Below are 22,113 nucleotides of genomic sequence, written 5' to 3'. Positions count from 1 at the left end.
AGAACAAAAAAAAAAAGGGTGAAATTTTTTTTAATTAAAAAAATCAAGCTCACTTAAAGATTAAAAAAAAAGGTTCACTTAAAGATTTTTTTTTTTTAATAAAAAAGTCTTGATTGAAAATCTCAAAAACAAAAAGAGAACTCCAAAAAAATAAATAAACAAAAAGTTGAACTGGATTTTCAAGAAATCGATTTCACTTGAATCAAATACAAAAGAAAATGGTACAACGTTACGAGGAATGGCAAACCGTTGTCCGGAGGAAAATGGCAAAACGTCGGGTCCGTCTTCTTCTTCTTCCCACCAAATTCCGTTCTATCCGGCAATGCAAATTCCTCTGTTCCCTCCCTTCCGCCCGGCCTCTCCACAATGAAACTGCCGCCGTCGCGGCCCCTGCTGCGAATGAAGCTGCCCACGCAACCGACGAAAATCTCCAGCAACACCTTCGAAAGCTTCGAATATTACTGCAACAGAATCGCACCGAAACTGCGAAGAGACTCCTCAGCACTCTCATTCGCTCCAATTCAGCTTCTCAACTCTACACCCTCTATTCCCTATCCTCGCCTCCTCCTACAAAACCCATCTTTTCTAGCTTTCTTTTATCGTTTTATGCCGAGTTAAAGCTCCCCGACGAGGCCACTGAGGTCTATGATTTTATCAAAAGAGACGGCAACTTTCCTTCTCTTTACGCTTTTAACCTGTTTCTTGAATCATTGGTTAGTTCTAGGCAGTATAATAAGACCCTGGAAGTGTTTTTAGATGCTGTAAATTCCGGTATTCGAGTTGATAAGTTTAGCTGTGGTAAGGCCATACAATCGGCTGTGAAGTTGGGGGATTTGGAGGGAGCTGTGGAGCAAATGCGGCGCATGAGAAAATGTGGAATAAAGCCTAATGGGTTTGTTTATAATGTTGTGATCGGGGGTTTGAGTAAAGAAGGGAGAGTGGCGGATGCGCGGACACTGTTTGACGAAATGGTTGATAGAAGAGTGTTGCCGAATAGGGTGACTTACAATACTCTCATTGATGGATATTGTAAAGCAGGGGACTTGGAGGAGGCGTTTAATGTGAGGGAGAGGATGAAAAATGATAACGTGGAGGCTAATGTTGTCACATATAATACGTTGCTTGGTGGGCTTTGTAGGGCGGCAAGGATGGAGGAGGCAGGAAGAGTATTAGAGGAAATGAAGGTTCATGGGTTTGTTCCAGATGCATTCACGTATAGCATACTGTTTGATGGGCATTTGAGGTCTGGAAATGCAGATGCTTCATTGGCTTTGTATGAAGATGCTGATCGTAGAGGGGTGCAGTTGAATGAGTGTGCTTATGGCGTTTTGGTTAATGGATTGTGTAAGGAAGGGAAAATGGATAAGGCCGAGGAATTAATGAAGCATTTGATGGAAAATGGGGTTGTTCCCACGAAGGTAATGTTTAATGCTATGGTTGATGGGTACTGCAGAGAAGGCAACAAAGAAAAGGTGCTTTTAACAATTGGAGAAATGGAAAATTTTGGGTTGAGGCCTGATTGCATCACATTTAATACAGTGATCAACATGTTTTGCAGAGCATCCGAGATAGATAATGCAAATGAATGGATTAAGAAGATGACTGAGAAGGGAATTAGCCCCAATCTAGAGACATATAACACCCTGATTCAGGGCTATGGGCGAAATTGTCAGTTTGAGAGGTGTTTTCAGATTCTTGAGGAAATGAAAGACAATCAAATAAATCCCAACGTTGTTACTTGTGGTTCTTTAGTAAACTCCTTATGCAAGGATGGTAGGCATCTGGAAGCTGAAGTGATACTCAGGGATATGATATGTAGAGGGGTTCTGCCAAATGCTCAAATTTACAATGTACTCATAGATGAGCATTGTAGAAGAGGAAACATAAAAGATGCATTTAGTTTACTCGATGAAATGTTGAAAAGTGAACTCCCTCCAACTCTAGTGACATACAACACACTCATTAGCGGGCTCTGCAAAAGAGGGAGGGTTACAGAAGCTGAAGAGTTGGCTTTGAAAATCATAAGCATCGGTCTGCATCCTGATGTCATCACATATAATTCCTTAATATCAGGATATTCCAAGGCAGGGAACACCTGGAAGTGTTTTGAGTTATATGAAAAGATGAAAGCATCAGGTGTTAAACCTACCTTGAGCACATATCATCCTCTAATTGCACAATGTAAAGCAGAAAAACAGGGACAGATGCTACTGGAGAAAATTGTTCAAGAAATGTCTGACATAAACCTGATTCCTGATCGAGTCCTATACAATGAGCTTCTTCATTGTTATGTAAATCATGGAAAAGTCCAAAAAGCATTTTCTCTGCAGAGTGAAATGGTAGAAAGAGGGATTCCTCCTGATAGGATGACCTTCAATGTCTTGATATTGGGTAGTTTCAAGGAGTGCGAGGTTGAAAAGGCCAAGGATCTTTTTGATGGCATGAGGGCTGGAGGATTGATTCCTAATGCTGATACATATAACACACTCATTGCAGGACACTGCAAACTAAAGGATTTTGTTGGAGCATATATCTGGTACAGGGCAATGCTTGAATGTGGTCTTTACCCAACTAACACTGTTTGTATTGAGCTTCTCGCAGGCCTCAGAGAGGAAGGAAAATTGGAAGAGATCCGGATAATTTGCTCTGAGATGAGTGTTAAAGGATTGAATGAGTGGAGCATGAGTGAGGACTTTCCTGCTGCTACTGAAGTGTAATATAGGAATGCTCTGCGCCGCTCCATCTTTTTGAATCAAGTATTAGAGAAGGAACCAATTATGCAGATCGTCATGATTGTGATGCTCTCATCTACAAGTTCTCAAGGGTAATTAACTACATTTTTAGATTAGTTATCTGCTGTCAAATTTGTCCAATCGAGATCAGATTGCAGGAAGTTGGATAGGTTGAGTACCTGTCATGTTTCTTTACAATTAGTATGATACCTCCTGTTACTGTACCTGACTTTTATACAAATAAGTATTCACTCCATTGCTTGCAGACTGCATGGGCCCTTTTAGGGTTGACATGCCCCATTGGATGTTTCAATTGACATGCCCCATTGGATGTTTCAAGATATTTACATACTGCAGTTTAAAATGTTCTCCCAAATAAATTAGATGCAGTTATAGGATTGAGGTGAAAGATTATAGGTACATTATCATGAAAATAGCTGTTTAAAGACTGAGAATAGTCAATTAATTACTTCTTCAGATAAATTTAAAGTGTCACATCCTGGATGTTGTGTTTGCATTATTCTTTAAGAATTGTTGACTAATTTTGGTTTCCATCATTTTTAATTTTTCAGAGGATGCTGAACTCACTCCTTGGAGGCTGAGCTGGAGAATATACTGGACTAATCAATTTGTGGCAACATAGCAAATGGACACTGTACTTGGTTGGCTTTCTACTTAATATCCAGGTTATCTTGTGAGATTTTTGTTGACATATACACAGGTTTCCTTTACATATTAGACATGTTATAGTCCATTGAAAATGAACAGAGTGTCAGCAAATTGCTGACTAGCCATGGCTTTTTAGGTTGTCATTGATGATGCTTAAACCTGTGAATTTCTATGCAGCCAGAGAAGTCTTACTCAACACAGGAACTTTGCCATCTTCTAGGAACTGTAATTGTGAAGAAGGCACGGGTGCAATCTATATTGGGTGGGTCCTACTGTCATAGGTATGGTAAATACTAGAAAATTTTTTGTTACTTTCTATACGAATGTCACATGTGCACACAGTGTGTAAACAAACTACTGACTCGAATTATTGGCTCTGCATGACTTTAATAGTCATTTTCCCATTTACTAGCAGGGTCAAGCTCTATTACTACATGTTTGAGAGACCTCATATGTAGGTGATATGCTCTAGCAAGGCATCCCCAAAATATGCGAGTGAGAATTAGTTCACTGTGAGGATTTGGAGCTTTTCAGGGTGGTTTTTTTTTCCAATTGGATGAAGGTATATTTGCCTTCTGTAATTTGCAAAAGTTTGAAGGGATTTTTTTAATTGCTGGGAAGGAGCACATTCAGCTTGCTTGCAATTTACGATGACTAATATGTAAGGATAGAACAAAGCAGAGTTCAGTGAATCCAGATTAGATATTGACAAGGTTGCACATAAAGCCACTCAGGAACAGTGAGAATACAACACGAGGAGTTGAGCGTAGTGGAAATGGAACATATTGAGGTTTGCATCAAGATGAACTCTGCTGCAACAATCTGTCCAATTAAGAACAAGTTAGGATATGGGACAATTGCAAGTAACTGGCCTGGGGAGATTGTAGCAAGCTGGGCAACATCAGAAGCAAGTGAAGGCAGCAAGGATGCTGCAGAAGCTGAAGCTAGCAAATATGATTAACCAAAGCCATTAGTTTACAATTACTAATCTGATGCTAAAGCTGCAAATATAGCCAAAGATATATTGGTCTTGAGCCCTCTGTTTTGTATGTGGTTCTTTTCTCAGATTAACTTGCAAGGAAATGATACTGGTAGCAAATTGGCAAAATTTGCCATTGGAGGGATAGAAAACATTACCGTGTCTTTGTAAAGTAGCACAGTGTGGAACTTGGAAGTGGGTAGTACCCATTATATTGTGAAACTAAGGATACTCTTGGAAGTGTTAAGGTTTGCTATTGGTCCTAATTTTTATGTCATCACCAGCCTCAAACATTTTGAAACTCTTAGGTTTTAACAGAAACTACAAAGTTAAGAAAAAAAAATAACTCCACAGAGCAATGGAAAGTAGTAATGCAGAAAAAATCCATTAAAACCCAACAAGATAAATAAATAAATAAAAGGGAAAATCGTCCAAAACGTCCCTCACATTTTGTAAAATGACTTTTTTCGTCCCTCACTTTTAAAAGTGTAATTTTATGTCCCTTACATATTCACATCGGTCCAATTTAGTCCCTAACTAGATTTCCGATCATTTTTTGGCCGGAATCTATCACGTGCCTTGCACGTGATCATTTTTGAAGGGTAAATTTATCAAATTATATTTTACATAATCTGATCTATAGTCCTCCACATTTTATAAAACAAATTTTTTCGTCCCTCACATTTTATAAAATGATTTTTTCATCCCTCACATTTCACAAAATGAATTTCTCCATCCCTCACATTTCACAAAATGAATATTTCCATCCCTCACTAATTATGTATGTGAGGGAAACCCTAAAAAAAAATGTGTGTGAATAAATTTTGTTTAAACACAAGTATATGTCTATTTGATTTTGCTTAACAATACGAATAGCATAAATATATGTATGTGTCTATTTGATTTCACTTAATAATACGAATACCATATATTTTACGTGATCATTTGATTTCATCTGGTATTAGCTAATAAATAATCTTGCATTCATTGTCAAATTGGCCAATAAAGCTATTTTCAGTCAAAATACAATAAGAATATGCAAATTAAGGTTCTATTGGTAAATATTAGTTATAATCATACAAAAAGAGAAGATAGCCCACAAGTTGGGCCCAATTACATACATGTGTTTATACTATTATTATTAAATAAAATCAAATAGATATATATATATATGTGTGTGTGTGTGTTTAAAAAAATGTATTCACACACATAATTAGTGAGAAATGAAAAATTCATATTTTGAAATGTGAGGGATGGAGAAATTCATTTTGTGTAATGTGAGGGATGAAAAAAATTATTTTATAAAATATGAGGGACGAAAAAATTTATTTTATAAAATGTGGAGGACTATAGATGAGATTATGTAAAATATAATTTGACAAATTTACCCTTAAAAAATGATCATGTGCCTTGCACATGATGGATTCCGGCCAAAAAATGATCGAAAACCTAGTTAGGGACTAAATTTGTCCGATGTGAATATGTAAGGGATATAAAATTACAATTTAAAAAGTGAGGGACGAAAAAAGTTATTTTACAAAATGTAAGGGACGTTTTGGACGATTTTCCCTAAATAAAATGAAGAAACTAGTTGTGGATACTAAATTCATATAAATGATGGACGAAATTAGTAAGCTATGATAAATTTAACAATGACCCCTAGGCTTTAAGTCTGTTGTCCACGTACCCATAAACAATTTGAATTACACATTAGACTCCAGTACTTGTCATAATCCATTAAACAGTAGACAACGCAGAGGAGACTAGGATTTTTATGTCGAGACCAAACAGGCTTCATTTACGTTCACTCAGCGACTAAACCAGAAAACCCCGCCGCCGGCAGTGTGCCACAAGCCAGGGGCATTTTGGACATCTTCAGAATCTTTCAAGCCACCTACATTCAAGCTGTCGGGCTAATTCCGATAAAGACGACGCCAAATTTAAGATCTGACGGAGATTTCACATTAACGATATGGCCAAAGAGAACAACTCCTCCGCTATGGATGTGGACAACTAGAATTCGGAATCCGTTGATCAGATTAATAGCCCTAGGTTCTCTATCAATGGTAATTTACTCTCCCATAAAGCTCTAGACAGCTAATTTTGAGGTGATAATTTAGTTTTTTTTTTTTTGGTGAATTTACAGTTTTGCAGCTCTTGAAATCCGCTCAGATGCAGCATGGATTGCGGTTTGGCGATTACGCTCGTTACCGGTATAACCTACGCTTGTACACTTATGGTATATGTTTATGAGTAATTTGGTACGATGAAGTTCCGGGAAGTAGGTTTAATTTTTGTAAGAAATGCCGTTTGATATTGTTTTTACCAGTATATAAGCGTAAGTGTGCTCTATATAGGTTTATGAGGGAATTTATGACATTGATCATTAGAGGTGGCAAGGTTAAATTTGTGAAAAATGTGGTGTGATAGAGTTGTACTATTGAGGGAATGTGAAATTGACCAGTTTTTGCAAATTTTTTAGGAGGTATTGTACTGCTCGGCTCAGGAGATTGTACAAGTCGTTGAAATTCACGCATGGCCGTGGTAAATATAGTAAAAGGGCGATTACAGCTTCTATGGTCACTGAAGTGAGGTAATAGATTGCCAAGACCAATGGTTGAATTTGATTGACATTACAGTTGGTAAATGTTTTAATTTCGCTTTTGCTATTTGAAGAACAAATATGCTGTTTTGTCTCTCATTAATAATTTCTTAATGGTCGTTAATCTATCCTGATTCTGCGTGGTGGTTGGGGACACTGTAGGTATCTTCATGTGGTTCTTTATACAGCAGAAAGAGCTTGGAGCCATGCTATGGAAAAGAAAACGCTGCCAGATGGTCCAAATGCACGTCAGCGTGGCTATCTGATTGGTAGGCTGCGAAAAGCAGTCAAATGGGCTACTTTGTTTCAAGACTTGTGTTCCATTAAGGGAGATTCTAGGACATCTTTGGAAGCAGAGGTGTGCTGATTAATTCATCATTTTGCACAGCTGCTGTGCCCTGTATACAAATAAAGCTATTTTCGGTCAAAATACAATAAGAATATGCAAATTAAGGTTCTATTGGTAAATATTAGTTATAATCATACAAAAAGAGAAGATAGCCCACAAGTTGGGCCCAATTACATACATGTGTTTATACTATTATTATTAAATAAAATCAAATAGATATATATATATATGTGTGTGTGTGTGTTTAAAAAAATGTATTCACACACATAATTAGTGAGAAATGAAAAATTCATTTTTTGAAATGTGAGGGATGGAGAAATTCATTTTGTGTAATGTGAGGGATGAAAAAAATCATTTTATAAAATATGAGGGACGAAAAAATTTATTTTATAAAATGTGGAGGACTATAGATGAGATTATGTAAAATATAATTTGACAAATTTACCCTTAAAAAATGATCATGTGCCTTGCACATGATGGATTCCGGCCAAAAAATGATCGAAAACCTAGTTAGGGACTAAATTTGTCCGATGTGAATATGTAAGGGATATAAAATTACACTTTTAAAAGTGAGGGACGAAAAAAGTTATTTTACAAAATGTAAGGGACGTTTTGGACGATTTTCCCTAAATAAAATGAAGAAACTAGTTGTGGATACTAAATTCATATAAATGATGGACGAAATTAGTAAGCTATGATAAATTTAACAATGACCCCTAGGCTTTAAGTCTGTTGTCCACGTACCCATAAACAATTTGAATTACACATTAGACTCCAGTACTTGTCATAATCCATTAAACAGTAGACAACGCAGAGGAGACTAGGATTTTTATGTCGAGACCAAACAGGCTTCATTTACGTTCACTCAGCGACTAAACCAGAAAACCCCGCCGCCGGCAGTGTGCCACAAGCCAGGGGCATTTTGGACATCTTCAGAATCTTTCAAGCCACCTACATTCAAGCTGTCGGGCTAATTCCGATAAAGACGACGCCAAATTTAAGATCTGACGGAGATTTCACATTAACGATATGGCCAAAGAGAACAACTCCTCCGCTATGGATGTGGACAACCAGAATTCGGAATCCGTTGATCAGATTAATAGCCCTAGGTTCTCTATCAATGGTAATTTACTCTCCCATAAAGCTCTAGACAGCTAATTTTGAGGTGATAATTTAGTTTTTTTTTTTTGGTGAATTTACAGTTTTGCAGCTCTTGAAATCCGCTCAGATGCAGCATGGATTGCGGTTTGGCGATTACGCTCGTTACCGGTATAACCTACGCTTGTACACTTATGGTATATGTTTATGAGTAATTTGGTACGATGAAGTTCCGGGAAGTAGGTTTAATTTTTGTAAGAAATGCCGTTTGATATTGTTTTTACCAGTATATAAGCGTAAGTGTGCTCTATATAGGTTTATGAGGGAATTTATGACATTGATCATTAGAGGTGGCAGGGTTAAATTTGTGAAAAATGTGGTGTGATAGAGTTGTACTATTGAGGGAATGTGAAATTGACCAGTTTTTGCAAATTTTTTAGGAGGTACTGTACTGCTCGGCTCAGGAGATTGTACAAGTCGTTGAAATTCACGCATGGCCGTGGTAAATATAGTAAAAGGGCGATTACAGCTTCTATGGTCACTGAAGTGAGGTAATAGATTGCCAAGACCAATGGTTGAATTTGATTGACATTACAGTTGGTAAATGTTTTAATTTCGCTTTTGCTATTTGAAGAACAAATATGCTGTTTTGTCTCTCATTAATAATTTCTTAATGGTCGTTAATCTATCCTGATTCTGCGTGGTGGTTGGGGACACTGTAGGTATCTTCATGTGGTTCTTTATACAGCAGAAAGAGCTTGGAGCCATGCTATGGAAAAGAAAACGCTGCCAGATGGTCCAAATGCACGTCAGCGTGGCTATCTGATTGGTAGGCTGCGAAAAGCAGTCAAATGGGCTACTTTGTTTCAAGACTTGTGTTCCATTAAGGGAGATTCTAGGACATCTTTGGAAGCAGAGGTGTGCTGATTAATTCATCATTTTGCACAGCTGCTGTGCCCTGTATACAAATAAAGCTATTTTCGGTCAAAATACAATAAGAATATGCAAATTAAGGTTCTATTGGTAAATATTAGTTATAATCATACAAAAAGAGAAGATAGCCCACAAGTTGGGCCCAATTACATACATGTGTTTATACTATTATTATTAAATAAAATCAAATAGATATATATATATGTGTGTGTGTGTGTTTAAAAAAATGTATTCACACACATAATTAGTGAGAAATGAAAAATTCATTTTTTGAAATGTGAGGGATGGAGAAATTCATTTTGTGTAATGTGAGGGATGAAAAAAATCATTTTATAAAATATGAGGGACGAAAAAATTTATTTTATAAAATGTGGAGGACTATAGATGAGATTATGTAAAATATAATTTGACAAATTTACCCTTAAAAAATGATCATGTGCCTTGCACATGATGGATTCCGGCCAAAAAATGATCTAGTTAGGGACTAAATTTGTCCGATGTGAATATGTAAGGGATATAAAATTACACTTTTAAAAGTGAGGGACGAAAAAAGTTATTTTACAAAATGTAAGGGACGTTTTGGACGATTTTCCCTAAATAAAATGAAGAAACTAGTTGTGGATACTAAATTCATATAAATGATGGACGAAATTAGTAAGCTATGATAAATTTAACAATGACCCCTAGGCTTTAAGTCTGTTGTCCACGTACCCATAAACAATTTGAATTACACATTAGACTCCAGTACTTGTCATAATCCATTAAACAGTAGACAACGCAGAGGAGACTAGGATTTTTATGTCGAGACCAAACAGGCTTCATTTACGTTCACTCAGCGACTAAACCAGAAAACCCCGCCGCCGGCAGTGTGCCACAAGCCAGGGGCATTTTGGACATCTTCAGAATCTTTCAAGCCACCTACATTCAAGCTGTCGGGCTAATTCCGATAAAGACGACGCCAAATTTAAGATCTGACGGAGATTTCACATTAACGATATGGCCAAAGAGAACAACTCCTCCGCTATGGATGTGGACAACCAGAATTCGGAATCCGTTGATCAGATTAATAGCCCTAGGTTCTCTATCAATGGTAATTTACTCTCCCATAAAGCTCTAGACAGCTAATTTTGAGGTGATAATTTAGTTTTTTTTTTTTTTGGTGAATTTACAGTTTTGCAGCTCTTGAAATCCGCTCAGATGCAGCATGGATTGCGGTTTGGCGATTACGCTCGTTACCGGTATAACCTACGCTTGTACACTTATGGTATATGTTTATGAGTAATTTGGTACGATGAAGTTCCGGGAAGTAGGTTTAATTTTTGTAAGAAATGCCGTTTGATATTGTTTTTACCAGTATATAAGCGTAAGTGTGCTCTATATAGGTTTATGAGGGAATTTATGACATTGATCATTAGAGGTGGCAGGGTTAAATTTGTGAAAAATGTGGTGTGATAGAGTTGTACTATTGAGGGAATGTGAAATTGACCAGTTTTTGCAAATTTTTTAGGAGGTACTGTACTGCTCGGCTCAGGAGATTGTACAAGTCGTTGAAATTCACGCATGGCCGTGGTAAATATAGTAAAAGGGCGATTACAGCTTCTATGGTCACTGAAGTGAGGTAATAGATTGCCAAGACCAATGGTTGAATTTGATTGACATTACAGTTGGTAAATGTTTTAATTTCGCTTTTGCTATTTGAAGAACAAATATGCTGTTTTGTCTCTCATTAATAATTTCTTAATGGTCGTTAATCTATCCTGATTCTGCGTGGTGGTTGGGGACACTGTAGGTATCTTCATGTGGTTCTTTATACAGCAGAAAGAGCTTGGAGCCATGCTATGGAAAAGAAAACGCTGCCAGATGGTCCAAATGCACGTCAGCGTGGCTATCTGATTGGTAGGCTGCGAAAAGCAGTCAAATGGGCTACTTTGTTTCAAGACTTGTGTTCCATTAAGGGAGATTCTAGGACATCTTTGGAAGCAGAGGTGTGCTGATTAATTCATCATTTTGCACTGCTGCTGTGCCCTGTATACAAATAAAGCTATTTTCGGTCAAAATACAATAAGAATATGCAAATTAAGGTTCTATTGGTAAATATTAGTTATAATCATACAAAAAGAGAAGATAGCCCACAAGTTGGGCCCAATTACATACATGTGTTTATACTATTATTATTAAGCAAAATCAAATAGATATATATATATATGTGTGTGTGTGTGTTTAAAAAAATGTATTCACACACATAATTAGTGAGAAATGAAAAATTCATTATTTTGAAATGTGAGGGATGGAGAAATTCATTTTGTGTAATGTGAGGGATGAAAAAAATCATTTTATAAAATATGAGGGACGAAAAAATTTATTTTATAAAATGTGGAGGACTATAGATGAGATTATGTAAAATATAATTTGACAAATTTACCCTTAAAAAATGATCATGTGCCTTGCACATGATGGATTCCGGCCAAAAAATGATCGAAAACCTAGTTAGGGACTAAATTTGTCCGATGTGAATATGTAAGGGATATAAAATTACACTTTTAAAAGTGAGGGACGAAAAAAGTTATTTTACAAAATGTAAGGGACGTTTTGGACGATTTTCCCTAAATAAAATGAAGAAACTAGTTGTGGATACTAAATTCATATAAATGATGGACGAAATTAGTAAGCTATGATAAATTTAACAATGACCCCTAGGCTTTAAGTCTGTTGTCCACGTACCCATAAACAATTTGAATTACACATTAGACTCCAGTACTTGTCATAATCCATTAAACAGTAGACAACGCAGAGGAGACTAGGATTTTTATGTCGAGACCAAACAGGCTTCATTTACGTTCACTCAGCGACTAAACCAGAAAACCCCGCCGCCGGCAGTGTGCCACAAGCCAGGGGCATTTTGGACATCTTCAGAATCTTTCAAGCCACCTACATTCAAGCTGTCGGGCTAATTCCGATAAAGACGACGCCAAATTTAAGATCTGACGGAGATTTCACATTAACGATATGGCCAAAGAGAACAACTCCTCCGCTATGGATGTGGACAACCAGAATTCGGAATCCGTTGATCAGATTAATAGCCCTAGGTTCTCTATCAATGGTAATTTACTCTCCCATAAAGCTCTAGACAGCTAATTTTGAGGTGATAATTTAGTTTTTTTTTTTGGTGAATTTACAGTTTTGCAGCTCTTGAAATCCGCTCAGATGCAGCATGGATTGCGGTTTGGCGATTACGCTCGTTACCGGTATAACCTACGCTTGTACACTTATGGTATATGTTTATGAGTAATTTGGTACGATGAAGTTCCGGGAAGTAGGTTTAATTTTTGTAAGAAATGCCGTTTGATATTGTTTTTACCAGTATATAAGCGTAAGTGTGCTCTATATAGGTTTATGAGGGAATTTATGACATTGATCATTAGAGGTGGCAGGGTTAAATTTGTGAAAAATGTGGTGTGATAGAGTTGTACTATTGAGGGAATGTGAAATTGACCAGTTTTTGCAAATTTTTTAGGAGGTACTGTACTGCTCGGCTCAGGAGATTGTACAAGTCGTTGAAATTCACGCATGGCCGTGGTAAATATAGTAAAAGGGCGATTACAGCTTCTATGGTCACTGAAGTGAGGTAATAGATTGCCAAGACCAATGGTTGAATTTGATTGACATTACAGTTGGTAAATGTTTTAATTTCGCTTTTGCTATTTGAAGAACAAATATGCTGTTTTGTCTCTCATTAATAATTTCTTAATGGTCGTTAATCTATCCTGATTCTGCGTGGTGGTTGGGGACACTGTAGGTATCTTCATGTGGTTCTTTATACAGCAGAAAGAGCTTGGAGCCATGCTATGGAAAAGAAAACGCTGCCAGATGGTCCAAATGCACGTCAGCGTGGCTATCTGATTGGTAGGCTGCGAAAAGCAGTCAAATGGGCTACTTTGTTTCAAGACTTGTGTTCCATTAAGGGAGATTCTAGGACATCTTTGGAAGCAGAGGTGTGCTGATTAATTCATCATTTTGCACAGCTGCTGTGCCCTGTATACAAATAAAGCTATTTTCGGTCAAAATACAATAAGAATATGCAAATTAAGGTTCTATTGGTAAATATTAGTTATAATCATACAAAAAGAGAAGATAGCCCACAAGTTGGGCCCAATTACATACATGTGTTTATACTATTATTATTAAGCAAAATCAAATAGATATATATATATGTGTGTGTGTGTGTTTAAAAAAATGTATTCACACACATAATTAGTGAGAAATGAAAAATTCATTTTTTGAAATGTGAGGGATGGAGAAATTCATTTTGTGTAATGTGAGGGATGAAAAAAATCATTTTATAAAATATGAGGGACGAAAAAATTTATTTTATAAAATGTGGAGGACTATAGATGAGATTATGTAAAATATAATTTGACAAATTTACCCTTAAAAAATGATCATGTGCCTTGCACATGATGGATTCCGGCCAAAAAATGATCGAAAACCTAGTTAGGGACTAAATTTGTCCGATGTGAATATGTAAGGGATATAAAATTACAATTTTAAAAGTGAGGGACGAAAAAAGTTATTTTACAAAATGTAAGGGACGTTTTGGACGATTTTCCCTAAATAAAATGAAGAAACTAGTTGTGGATACTAAATTCATATAAATGATGGACGAAATTAGTAAGCTATGATAAATTTAACAATGACCCCTAGGCTTTAAGTCTGTTGTCCACGTACCCATAAACAATTTGAATTACACATTAGACTCCAGTACTTGTCATAATCCATTAAACAGTAGACAACGCAGAGGAGACTAGGATTTTTATGTCGAGACCAAACAGGCTTCATTTACGTTCACTCAGCGACTAAACCAGAAAACCCCGCCGCCGGCAGTGTGCCACAAGCCAGGGGCATTTTGGACATCTTCAGAATCTTTCAAGCCACCTACATTCAAGCTGTCGGGCTAATTCCGATAAAGACGACGCCAAATTTAAGATCTGACGGAGATTTCACATTAACGATATGGCCAAAGAGAACAACTCCTCCGCTATGGATGTGGACAACCAGAATTCGGAATCCGTTGATCAGATTAATAGCCCTAGGTTCTCTATCAATGGTAATTTACTCTCCCATAAAGCTCTAGACAGCTAATTTTGAGGTGATAATTTAGTTTTTTTTTTTTTGGTGAATTTACAGTTTTGCAGCTCTTGAAATCCGCTCAGATGCAGCATGGATTGCGGTTTGGCGATTACGCTCGTTACCGGTATAACCTACGCTTGTACACTTATGGTATATGTTTATGAGTAATTTGGTACGATGAAGTTCCGGGAAGTAGGTTTAATTTTTGTAAGAAATGCCGTTTGATATTGTTTTTACCAGTATATAAGCGTAAGTGTGCTCTATATAGGTTTATGAGGGAATTTATGACATTGATCATTAGAGGTGGCAGGGTTAAATTTGTGAAAAATGTGGTGTGATAGAGTTGTACTATTGAGGGAATGTGAAATTGACCAGTTTTTGCAAATTTTTTAGGAGGTACTGTACTGCTCGGCTCAGGAGATTGTACAAGTCGTTGAAATTCACGCATGGCCGTGGTAAATATAGTAAAAGGGCGATTACAGCTTCTATGGTCACTGAAGTGAGGTAATAGATTGCCAAGACCAATGGTTGAATTTGATTGACATTACAGTTGGTAAATGTTTTAATTTCGCTTTTGCTATTTGAAGAACAAATATGCTGTTTTGTCTCTCATTAATAATTTCTTAATGGTCGTTAATCTATCCTGATTCTGCGTGGTGGTTGGGGACACTGTAGGTATCTTCATGTGGTTCTTTATACAGCAGAAAGAGCTTGGAGCCATGCTATGGAAAAGAAAACGCTGCCAGATGGTCCAAATGCACGTCAGCGTGGCTATCTGATTGGTAGGCTGCGAAAAGCAGTCAAATGGGCTACTTTGTTTCAAGACTTGTGTTCCATTAAGGGAGATTCTAGGACATCTTTGGAAGCAGAGGTGTGCTGATTAATTCATCATTTTGCACTGCTGCTGTGCCCTGTATACAAATAAAGCTATTTTCGGTCAAAATACAATAAGAATATGCAAATTAAGGTTCTATTGGTAAATATTAGTTATAATCATACAAAAAGAGAAGATAGCCCACAAGTTGGGCCCAATTACATACATGTGTTTATACTATTATTATTAAGCAAAATCAAATAGATATATATATATGTGTGTGTGTGTGTTTAAAAAAATGTATTCACACACATAATTAGTGAGAAATGAAAAATTCATTTTTTGAAATGTGAGGGATGGAGAAATTCATTTTGTGTAATGTGAGGGATGAAAAAAATCATTTTATAAAATATGAGGGACGAAAAAATTTATTTTATAAAATGTGGAGGACTATAGATGAGATTATGTAAAATATAATTTGACAAATTTACCCTTAAAAAATGATCATGTGCCTTGCACATGATGGATTCCGGCCAAAAAATGATCGAAAACCTAGTTAGGGACTAAATTTGTCCGATGTGAATATGTAAGGGATATAAAATTACACTTTTAAAAGTGAGGGACGAAAAAAGTTATTTTACAAAATGTAAGGGACGTTTTGGACGATTTTCCCTAAATAAAATGAAGAAACTAGTTGTGGATACTAAATTCATATAAATGATGGACGAAATTAGTAAGCTATGATAAATTTAACAATGACCCCTAGGCTTTAAGTCTGTTGTCCACGTACCCATAAACAATTTGAATTACACATTAGACTCCAGTACTTGTCATAATCCATTAAACAGTAGACAACGCAGAGGAGACTAGGATTTTTATGTCGAGACCAAACAGGCTTCATTTACGTTCACTCAGCGACTAAACCAGAAAACCCCGCCGCCGGCAGTGTGCCACAAGCCAGGGGCATTTTGGACATCTTCAGAATCTTTCAAGCCACCTACATTCAAGCTGTCGGGCTAATTCCGATAAAGACGACGCCAAATTTAAGATCTGACGGAGATTTCACATTAACGATATGGCCAAAGAGAACAACTCCTCCGCTATGGATGTGGACAACCAGAATTCGGAATCCGTTGATCAGATTAATAGCCCTAGGTTCTCTATCAATGGTAATTTACTCTCCCATAAAGCTCTAGACAGCTAATTTTGAGGTGATAATTTAGTTTTTTTTTTTGGTGAATTTACAGTTTTGCAGCTCTTGAAATCCGCTCAGATGCAGCATGGATTGCGGTTTGGCGATTACGCTCGTTACCGGTATAACCTACGCTTGTACACTTATGGTATATGTTTATGAGTAATTTGGTACGATGAAGTTCCTGCCTACCCTCGACATTGATCGCCGACCTGCACTGTACTGCTCGGCCACATGAGCCGGGGGATTAGTTGGACTAAATTTTCCTGTAAGAAGTCTTTACAAGGGACCGACCTAGTTGTGGATACATTCTGGACGAAATTAGTAAGTCCTAGGCTTTAAGTCTGTTGTCCACGTACCCATAAACAAGAATTACACATTAGACTCCAGTACTTGTCATAATCCATTAAACAGTAGACAACGCAGAGGAGACTAGGATTTTTATGTCGAGATTTCATTTACGTTCACTCAGCGACTAAACCAGAAAACCCCGCCGCCGGCAGTGTGCCACAAGCCAGGGGCATTTTGGACATCTTCAGAATCTTTCAAGCCACCTACATTCAAGCTGTCGGGCTAATTCCGATAAAGACGACGCCAAATTTAAGATCTGACGGAGATTTCACATTAACGATATGGCCAAAGAGAACAACTCCTCCGCTATGGATGTGGACAACCAGAATTCGGAATCCGTTGATCAGATTAATAGCCCTAGGTTCTCTATCAATGGTAATTTACTCTCCCATAAAGCTCTAGACAGCTAATTTTGAGGTGATAATTTAGTTTTTTTTTTTGGTGAATTTACAGTTTTGCAGCTCTTGAAATCCGCTCAGATGCAGCATGGATTGCGGTTTGGCGATTACGCTCGTTACCGGTATAACCTACGCTTGTACACTTATGGTATATGTTTATGAGTAATTTGGTACGATGAAGTTCCGGGAAGTAGGTTTAATTTTTGTAAGAAATGCCGTTTGATATTGTTTTTACCAGTATATAAGCGTAAGTGTGCTCTATATAGGTTTATGAGGGAATTTATGACATTGATCATTAGAGGTGGCAGGGTTAAATTTGTGAAAAATGTGGTGTGATAGAGTTGTACTATTGAGGGAATGTGAAATTGACCAGTTTTTGCAAATTTTTTAGGAGGTACTGTACTGCTCGGCTCAGGAGATTGTACAAGTCGTTGAAATTCACGCATGGCCGTGGTAAATATAGTAAAAGGGCGATTACAGCTTCTATGGTCACTGAAGTGAGGTAATAGATTGCCAAGACCAATGGTTGAATTTGATTGACATTACAGTTGGTAAATGTTTTAATTTCGCTTTTGCTATTTGAAGAACAAATATGCTGTTTTGTCTCTCATTAATAATTTCTTAATGGTCGTTAATCTATCCTGATTCTGCGTGGTGGTTGGGGACACTGTAGGTATCTTCATGTGGTTCTTTATACAGCAGAAAGAGCTTGGAGCCATGCTATGGAAAAGAAAACGCTGCCAGATGGTCCAAATGCACGTCAGCGTGGCTATCTGATTGGTAGGCTGCGAAAAGCAGTCAAATGGGCTACTTTGTTTCAAGACTTGTGTTCCATTAAGGGAGATTCTAGGACATCTTTGGAAGCAGAGGTGTGCTGATTAATTCATCATTTTGCACTGCTGCTGTACCCTGTATACAAATAAAGCTATTTTCGGTCAAAATACAATAAGAATATGCAAATTAAGGTTCTATTGGTAAATATTAGTTATAATCATACAAAAAGAGAAGATAGCCCACAAGTTGGGCCCAATTACATACATGTGTTTATACTATTATTATTAAGCAAAATCAAATAGATATATATATATGTGTGTGTGTGTGTTTAAAAAAATGTATTCACACACATAATTAGTGAGAAATGAAAAATTCATTTTTTGAAATGTGAGGGATGGAGAAATTCATTTTGTGTAATGTGAGGGATGAAAAAAATCATTTTATAAAATATGAGGGACGAAAAAATTTATTTTATAAAATGTGGAGGACTATAGATGAGATTATGTAAAATATAATTTGACAAATTTACCCTTAAAAAATGATCATGTGCCTTGCACATGATGGATTCCGGCCAAAAAATGATCGAAAACCTAGTTAGGGACTAAATTTGTCCGATGTGAATATGTAAGGGATATAAAATTACAATTTTAAAAGTGAGGGACGAAAAAAGTTATTTTACAAAATGTAAGGGACGTTTTGGACGATTTTCCCTAAATAAAATGAAGAAACTAGTTGTGGATACTAAATTCATATAAATGATGGACGAAATTAGTAAGCTATGATAAATTTAACAATGACCCCTAGGCTTTAAGTCTGTTGTCCACGTACCCATAAACAATTTGAATTACACATTAGACTCCAGTACTTGTCATAATCCATTAAACAGTAGACAACGCAGAGGAGACTAGGATTTTTATGTCGAGACCAAACAGGCTTCATTTACGTTCACTCAGCGACTAAACCAGAAAACCCCGCCGCCGGCAGTGTGCCACAAGCCAGGGGCATTTTGGACATCTTCAGAATCTTTCAAGCCACCTACATTCAAGCTGTCGGGCTAATTCCGATAAAGACGACGCCAAATTTAAGATCTGACGGAGATTTCACATTAACGATATGGCCAAAGAGAACAACTCCTCCGCTATGGATGTGGACAACCAGAATTCGGAATCCGTTGATCAGATTAATAGCCCTAGGTTCTCTATCAATGGTAATTTACTCTCCCATAAAGCTCTAGACAGCTAATTTTGAGGTGATAATTTAGTTTTTTTTTTTGGTGAATTTACAGTTTTGCAGCTCTTGAAATCCGCTCAGATGCAGCATGGATTGCGGTTTGGCGATTACGCTCGTTACCGGTATAACCTACGCTTGTACACTTATGGTATATGTTTATGAGTAATTTGGTACGATGAAGTTCCGGGAAGTAGGTTTAATTTTTGTAAGAAATGCCGTTTGATATTGTTTTTACCAGTATATAAGCGTAAGTGTGCTCTATATAGGTTTATGAGGGAATTTATGACATTGATCATTAGAGGTGGCAAGGTTAAATTTGTGAAAAATGTGGTGTGATAGAGTTGTACTATTGAGGGAATGTGAAATTGACCAGTTTTTGCAAATTTTTTAGGAGGTACTGTACTGCTCGGCTCAGGAGATTGTACAAGTCGTTGAAATTCACGCATGGCCGTGGTAAATATAGTAAAAGGGCGATTACAGCTTCTATGGTCACTGAAGTGAGGTAATAGATTGCCAAGACCAATGGTTGAATTTGATTGACATTACAGTTGGTAAATGTTTTAATTTCGCTTTTGCTATTTGAAGAACAAATATGCTGTTTTGTCTCTCATTAATAATTTCTTAATGGTCGTTAATCTATCCTGATTCTGCGTGGTGGTTGGGGACACTGTAGGTATCTTCATGTGGTTCTTTATACAGCAGAAAGAGCTTGGAGCCATGCTATGGAAAAGAAAACGCTGCCAGATGGTCCAAATGCACGTCAGCGTGGCTGTCTGATTGGTAGGCTGCGAAAAGCAGTCAAATGGGCTACTTTGTTTCAAGACTTGTGTTCCATTAAGGGAGATTCTAGGACATCTTTGGAAGCAGAGGTGTGCTGATTAATTCATCATTTTGCACAGCTGCTGTATCCTGTATACAAATAAAGCTATTTTCGGTCAAAATACAATAAGAATATGCAAATTAAGGTTCTATTGGTAAATATTAGTTATAATCATACAAAAAGAGAAGATAGCCCACAAGTTGGGCCCAATTACATACATGTGTTTATACTATTATTATTAAGCAAAATCAAATAGATATATATATATATATGTGTGTGTGTGTGTTTAAAAAAATGTATTCACACACATAATTAGTGAGAAATGAAAAATTCATTTTTTGAAATGTGAGGGATGGAGAAATTCATTTTGTGTAATGTGAGGGATGAAAAAAATCATTTTATAAAATATGAGGGACGAAAAAATTTATTTTATAAAATGTGGAGGACTATAGATGAGATTATGTAAAATATAATTTGACAAATTTACCCTTAAAAAATGATCATGTGCCTTGCACATGATGGATTCCGGCCAAAAAATGATCGAAAACCTAGTTAGGGACTAAATTTGTCCGATGTGAATATGTAAGGGATATAAAATTACAATTTTAAAAGTGAGGGACGAAAAAAGTTATTTTACAAAATGTAAGGGACGTTTTGGACGATTTTCCCTAAATAAAATGAAGAAACTAGTTGTGGATACTAAATTCATATAAATGATGGACGAAATTAGTAAGCTATGATAAATTTAACAATGACCCCTAGGCTTTAAGTCTGTTGTCCACGTACCCATAAACAATTTGAATTACACATTAGACTCCAGTACTTGTCATAATCCATTAAACAGTAGACAACGCAGAGGAGACTAGGATTTTTATGTCGAGACCAAACAGGCTTCATTTACGTTCACTCAGCGACTAAACCAGAAAACCTCGCCGCCGGCAGTGTGCTACAAGCCAGGGGCATTTTGGACATCTTCAGAATCTTTCAAGCCACCTACATTCAAGCTGTCGGGCTAATTCCGATAAAGACGACGCCAAATTTAAGATCTGACGGAGATTTCACATTAACGATATGGCCAAAGAGAACAACTCCTCCGCTATGGATGTGGACAACCAGAATTCGGAATCCGTTGATCAGATTAATAGCCCTAGGTTCTCTATCAATGGTAATTTACTCTCCCATAAAGCTCTAGACAGCTAATTTTGAGGTGATAATTTAGTTTTTTTTTTTGGTGAATTTACAGTTTTGCAGCTCTTGAAATCCGCTCAGATGCAGCATGGATTGCTGTTTGATTACAATCGTTACCGGTATAACCTACGCTTTACGTATATGTTTATCAGTAATTTGGTACGATGAAATTCCGGGAAGTAGGTTTAATTTTTGTAAGAAATGCCGTTTGATATTGTTTTTACCAGTATATAAGCGTAAGTGTGCTCTATTTAGGTTTATGAGGGAATTTATGACATTGATCATTAGAGGTGGCAGGGTTAAATTTGTGAAAAATGTGGTGTGATAGAGTTGTACTATTGAGGGAATGTGAAATTGACCAGTTTTTCCAAATTTTTTAGGAGGTACTGTACTGCTCGGCTCAGGAGATTGTACAAGTCGTTGAAATTCACGCATGGCCGTGGTAAATATAGTAAAAGGGCGATTACAGCTTCTATGGTCACTGAAGTGAGGTAATAGATTGCCAAGACCAATGGTTGAATTTGATTGACATTACAGTTGGTAAATGTTTTAATTTCGCTTGTAGACACCAAATTTTTGGTGTAATTTCTTTTATTTTTTATTCTCATTTTGTCGTGGTTGCTTTTGTTTTTTTAGTTTCTAGTTTCTATTTTAATTTTTAAGTTTTAACGTAGAAAAATCATGGAAAAAGAGAAAAAAAGGAGAATTGTTCACAAAATAGGTTTATTTCTTTTTAAATTCAATCTTTTGACTTTATTTATTTTTTAGTTAGGTTATTTCGAAAACAAAAGAAAAGTGAAAAATGAAAATGAAAAAATGGAAATTTGCATTTTTTGTTGTTTTTAGTTTATTTTTAT

General features: G+C 36.6%; 7 protein-coding genes across 8 annotated transcripts; all 7 read left to right on the top strand.

The window, feature by feature from the left end:
• Positions 1-246: 246 nt before the first annotated feature.
• Positions 247-4,601, top strand: LOC113777559 (pentatricopeptide repeat-containing protein At5g12100, mitochondrial-like). 2 transcript variants are annotated; one of them, XM_027322682.1, is made up of 4 exons: positions 247-2,824; positions 3,305-3,418; positions 3,579-3,682; positions 3,817-4,601. In XM_027322682.1, exon 1 carries the CDS (start codon positions 264-266, stop codon positions 2,715-2,717), a length of 2,454 nt encoding a protein of 817 aa, XP_027178483.1. In that variant the 5' UTR covers positions 247-263; the 3' UTR covers positions 2,718-2,824; positions 3,305-3,418; positions 3,579-3,682; positions 3,817-4,601. The 2 variants fall into 2 exon arrangements, with proteins under 2 accessions (XP_027178483.1, XP_027178484.1); XM_027322683.1 differs by having other exon boundaries at positions 3,795-4,601.
• Positions 4,602-8,184: 3,583 nt separating this feature from the next.
• Positions 8,185-9,356, top strand: LOC113777116 (signal recognition particle subunit SRP68-like). The gene is made up of 4 exons (XM_027322162.1): positions 8,185-8,454; positions 8,534-8,600; positions 8,870-8,980; positions 9,152-9,356. The coding sequence occupies exons 1-4, from the start codon at positions 8,361-8,363 to the stop codon at positions 9,354-9,356; spliced, it is 477 nt and encodes a 158-aa protein (XP_027177963.1). The 5' UTR covers positions 8,185-8,360.
• Positions 9,357-10,182: 826 nt separating this feature from the next.
• LOC113777115 (signal recognition particle subunit SRP68-like) lies at positions 10,183-11,356 on the top strand. The gene is made up of 4 exons (XM_027322161.1): positions 10,183-10,452; positions 10,534-10,600; positions 10,870-10,980; positions 11,152-11,356. Exons 1-4 carry the CDS (start codon positions 10,359-10,361, stop codon positions 11,354-11,356), a joined length of 477 nt encoding a protein of 158 aa, XP_027177962.1. The 5' UTR covers positions 10,183-10,358.
• An 836-nt stretch (positions 11,357-12,192) lies between these two features.
• On the top strand, positions 12,193-13,363 carry LOC113777114 (signal recognition particle subunit SRP68-like). Its single transcript, XM_027322160.1, has 4 exons — positions 12,193-12,462; positions 12,541-12,607; positions 12,877-12,987; positions 13,159-13,363. The coding sequence occupies exons 1-4, from the start codon at positions 12,369-12,371 to the stop codon at positions 13,361-13,363; spliced, it is 477 nt and encodes a 158-aa protein (XP_027177961.1). The 5' UTR covers positions 12,193-12,368.
• Positions 13,364-14,196: 833 nt separating this feature from the next.
• On the top strand, positions 14,197-15,369 carry LOC113777113 (signal recognition particle subunit SRP68-like). Its single transcript, XM_027322159.1, has 4 exons — positions 14,197-14,466; positions 14,547-14,613; positions 14,883-14,993; positions 15,165-15,369. The coding sequence occupies exons 1-4, from the start codon at positions 14,373-14,375 to the stop codon at positions 15,367-15,369; spliced, it is 477 nt and encodes a 158-aa protein (XP_027177960.1). The 5' UTR covers positions 14,197-14,372.
• A 1,601-nt stretch (positions 15,370-16,970) lies between these two features.
• On the top strand, positions 16,971-18,122 carry LOC113777112 (signal recognition particle subunit SRP68-like). Its single transcript, XM_027322158.1, has 4 exons — positions 16,971-17,221; positions 17,300-17,366; positions 17,636-17,746; positions 17,918-18,122. Exons 1-4 carry the CDS (start codon positions 17,128-17,130, stop codon positions 18,120-18,122), a joined length of 477 nt encoding a protein of 158 aa, XP_027177959.1. The 5' UTR covers positions 16,971-17,127.
• Positions 18,123-18,955: 833 nt separating this feature from the next.
• LOC113777111 (signal recognition particle subunit SRP68-like) lies at positions 18,956-20,126 on the top strand. The gene is made up of 4 exons (XM_027322157.1): positions 18,956-19,225; positions 19,304-19,370; positions 19,640-19,750; positions 19,922-20,126. The coding sequence occupies exons 1-4, from the start codon at positions 19,132-19,134 to the stop codon at positions 20,124-20,126; spliced, it is 477 nt and encodes a 158-aa protein (XP_027177958.1). The 5' UTR covers positions 18,956-19,131.
• Positions 20,127-22,113: the final 1,987 nt, after the last annotated feature.

This window comes from Coffea eugenioides, chromosome 7, assembly GCF_003713205.1.
Source record: "Coffea eugenioides isolate CCC68of chromosome 7, Ceug_1.0, whole genome shotgun sequence".
NCBI classification, from domain to species: Eukaryota; Viridiplantae; Streptophyta; class Magnoliopsida; order Gentianales; family Rubiaceae; genus Coffea; species Coffea eugenioides.
Note: the sequence above shows the minus strand (reverse complement) of the source record. Positions and strands in the feature narration are given on the sequence as shown.